The 2,138-nt window shown below is 36.2% G+C and overlaps 1 protein-coding gene across 1 annotated transcript; it reads left to right on the top strand.

The window, feature by feature from the left end:
* The first annotated feature begins 284 nt into the window (after positions 1–284).
* Positions 285–1,688, top strand: LOC108623389 (60S ribosomal protein L18). Its single transcript, XM_018021848.2, has 4 exons — positions 285–380; positions 519–605; positions 1,087–1,293; positions 1,373–1,688. The coding sequence occupies exons 1-4, from the start codon at positions 378–380 to the stop codon at positions 1,640–1,642; spliced, it is 567 nt and encodes a 188-aa protein (XP_017877337.1). The 5' UTR covers positions 285–377; the 3' UTR covers positions 1,643–1,688.
* The last annotated feature ends 450 nt before the right edge of the window (positions 1,689–2,138 follow it).

Here is a 2,138-nt window from a genome sequence, read left to right as displayed (position 1 = left end):
TATGTATATTTCTTGCGATTACGGGAAAATGTATCATTTCGTAGTAATTATATTGATGAACGGGGCATTCTGTAGCTAAAAGTTTAACAAACGTGCATGTTTTCTTAAGCAGCTCATTTATAAATATATTATTCTAAACAGATAAGACTCTTATTATGTATATGACAATAATTATTACTTAGCCTGACATTGTTGATATTTAATGATGTTTTTATCTAAACCATGATCTATATAATTATATCAATTTGTTTATATATACTGCACGTTATATATTTCCATATTGACTGAAAGAGCGCCCCCTCTGAGACATCCGTTTGCAGGAGCTTCGATCAGCTCCGCGTACATCCGTTTCTTTCATTCCTTTCCGGTTTATCAAAATGGTAAGGTGGAGCAGCTGCACCATTGCATTTATAAAGTCGACAGAGATTCGATTCATCTGTGTTAATCAACGTGAAACAAATGTTTAGTCAGTTTCATGAAGCGTCGAAGATAGTTAAGAGATATTATTTCCTTTACAGGGTATCGATATAAACCACAAACACGATAGGAAGGTTCGGCGTACAGAACCCAAATCGCAAGATGTCTACTTGCGACTTCTCGTCAAAGTGAGTATATATTCACGCAGTGTTCTTTTGTATGTTTGTTTTAAATTTTATTCATAGTCTCGGTTTTCTTTGGAATATGAATGCGAGTAGAAATTTATGTTTCATTGAAAGAGAGTCATGTCGCAATTAGTTTATTGCTATGTGACAAACACGTGAGATTTAAAACAGGCATTACAATATTTGTTTGCGGACCGCACTCTGTGTCAGTCCTTTGATCGATAGACTGATCCAATTTGAACGTTCGCTAGAGAATATTTAGTCAATCTTCCTATTCCGTCTGTTCGTACTATACGAAGGATGATTATTTTGATTGATACACTGCAACACTATTTCGGATTCATTTTTGTGAAATGTTTTTGTAAACTACAGTTTTACCATAATTTGCATTGTAACTACAAGAAGTTGTATTAATATTTTTCAAATTATTGTATCTTTTAATAATATATAAGGATATGGGAGTATATCGTTGTTCTTGTTGTAGCTTTACCGCTTCCTCGCTAGACGTACGAATTCCAAGTTCAATGAGATCATTCTCAAGAGGCTTTTTATGAGCAAGATACATCAGCCACCAATATCTCTTGCACGTGTGGTCAGGTTTATGAAGAAACCTGGTCGGGAAAATGCCATTGCGGTAATCGTTGGCACAGTAACAGATGATGCTAGGATTTTTGAAATTCCTAAATTGACAGTAAGTACTTTTACTTGTTTTGTACAAACGTTTTCAACAGGCAAATGCATCAGCTTAATTTATGAATCGTTTATCACAGGTCTGTGCTTTACGCGTTACTGAGAAAGCTAGAGCACGTATATTAAAGGCTGGAGGTGAATTGATCACTTTTGATCAATTGGCATTACGTGCACCTACAGGAAGGCGGACAGTTTTGATGCAGGGTCGCCGCAATGCCCGTGAGGCAGTGAAACACTTCGGACCTGCACCCGGTGTACCACATTCTCACACCAAACCACTGGTTCGGTCTAAAGGTCGCAAGTTTGAGCGAGCAAGGGGACGTAGGCGTAGCTGTGGTTATAAGAAATAAATTTTGTTTATTCGCCATAATTTATTAAACCATCGCCTTAAATTGATTTTACGACCATTTAGACATCTTGTCTATTTCTATTTTCTTTTGTATAATAAGTTAAGGTGATTGGAAAATAAATATTGGCTTCTTAACAATCGGTTATTACATTACTAAATCCTTAATCGAACGTAAAGTAAACAATTCATTACACATTATGTTTTCAGGTATATAATTTTAAGATGTTTCATTCATGTTCCCTTCCGGATTTTCCGTCGCCTCTTCTGGTTTTTCTTCGTCGTCCGATTGCGTTTCATCCGCGGCAGTAATATCCGGAAAGTATAACTCTGATTCTTCGATAGCTTTTTCTGGATTTTCACTCACGTGATAAGGTCCGATACCAGCGAATCCTAAAAATGTTTCGCACCCTATCTTTTTCACAACGCAGACGAATGTCTCGTAACTGAAAATTATCAGTAGAAAATTATTCTTCCGTAAACAGATATTACCTTATATC

This window comes from Ceratina calcarata, unplaced genomic scaffold, assembly GCF_001652005.2.
Source record: "Ceratina calcarata isolate Rehan_Ccalc_2016 unplaced genomic scaffold, ASM165200v1 scaffold2651, whole genome shotgun sequence".
In the NCBI taxonomy this organism is placed as follows: Eukaryota; Metazoa; Arthropoda; class Insecta; order Hymenoptera; family Apidae; genus Ceratina; species Ceratina calcarata.
The sequence above is the reverse complement of the archived record's forward strand: the minus strand, read 5'-3'. Positions and strand labels throughout refer to the sequence as shown.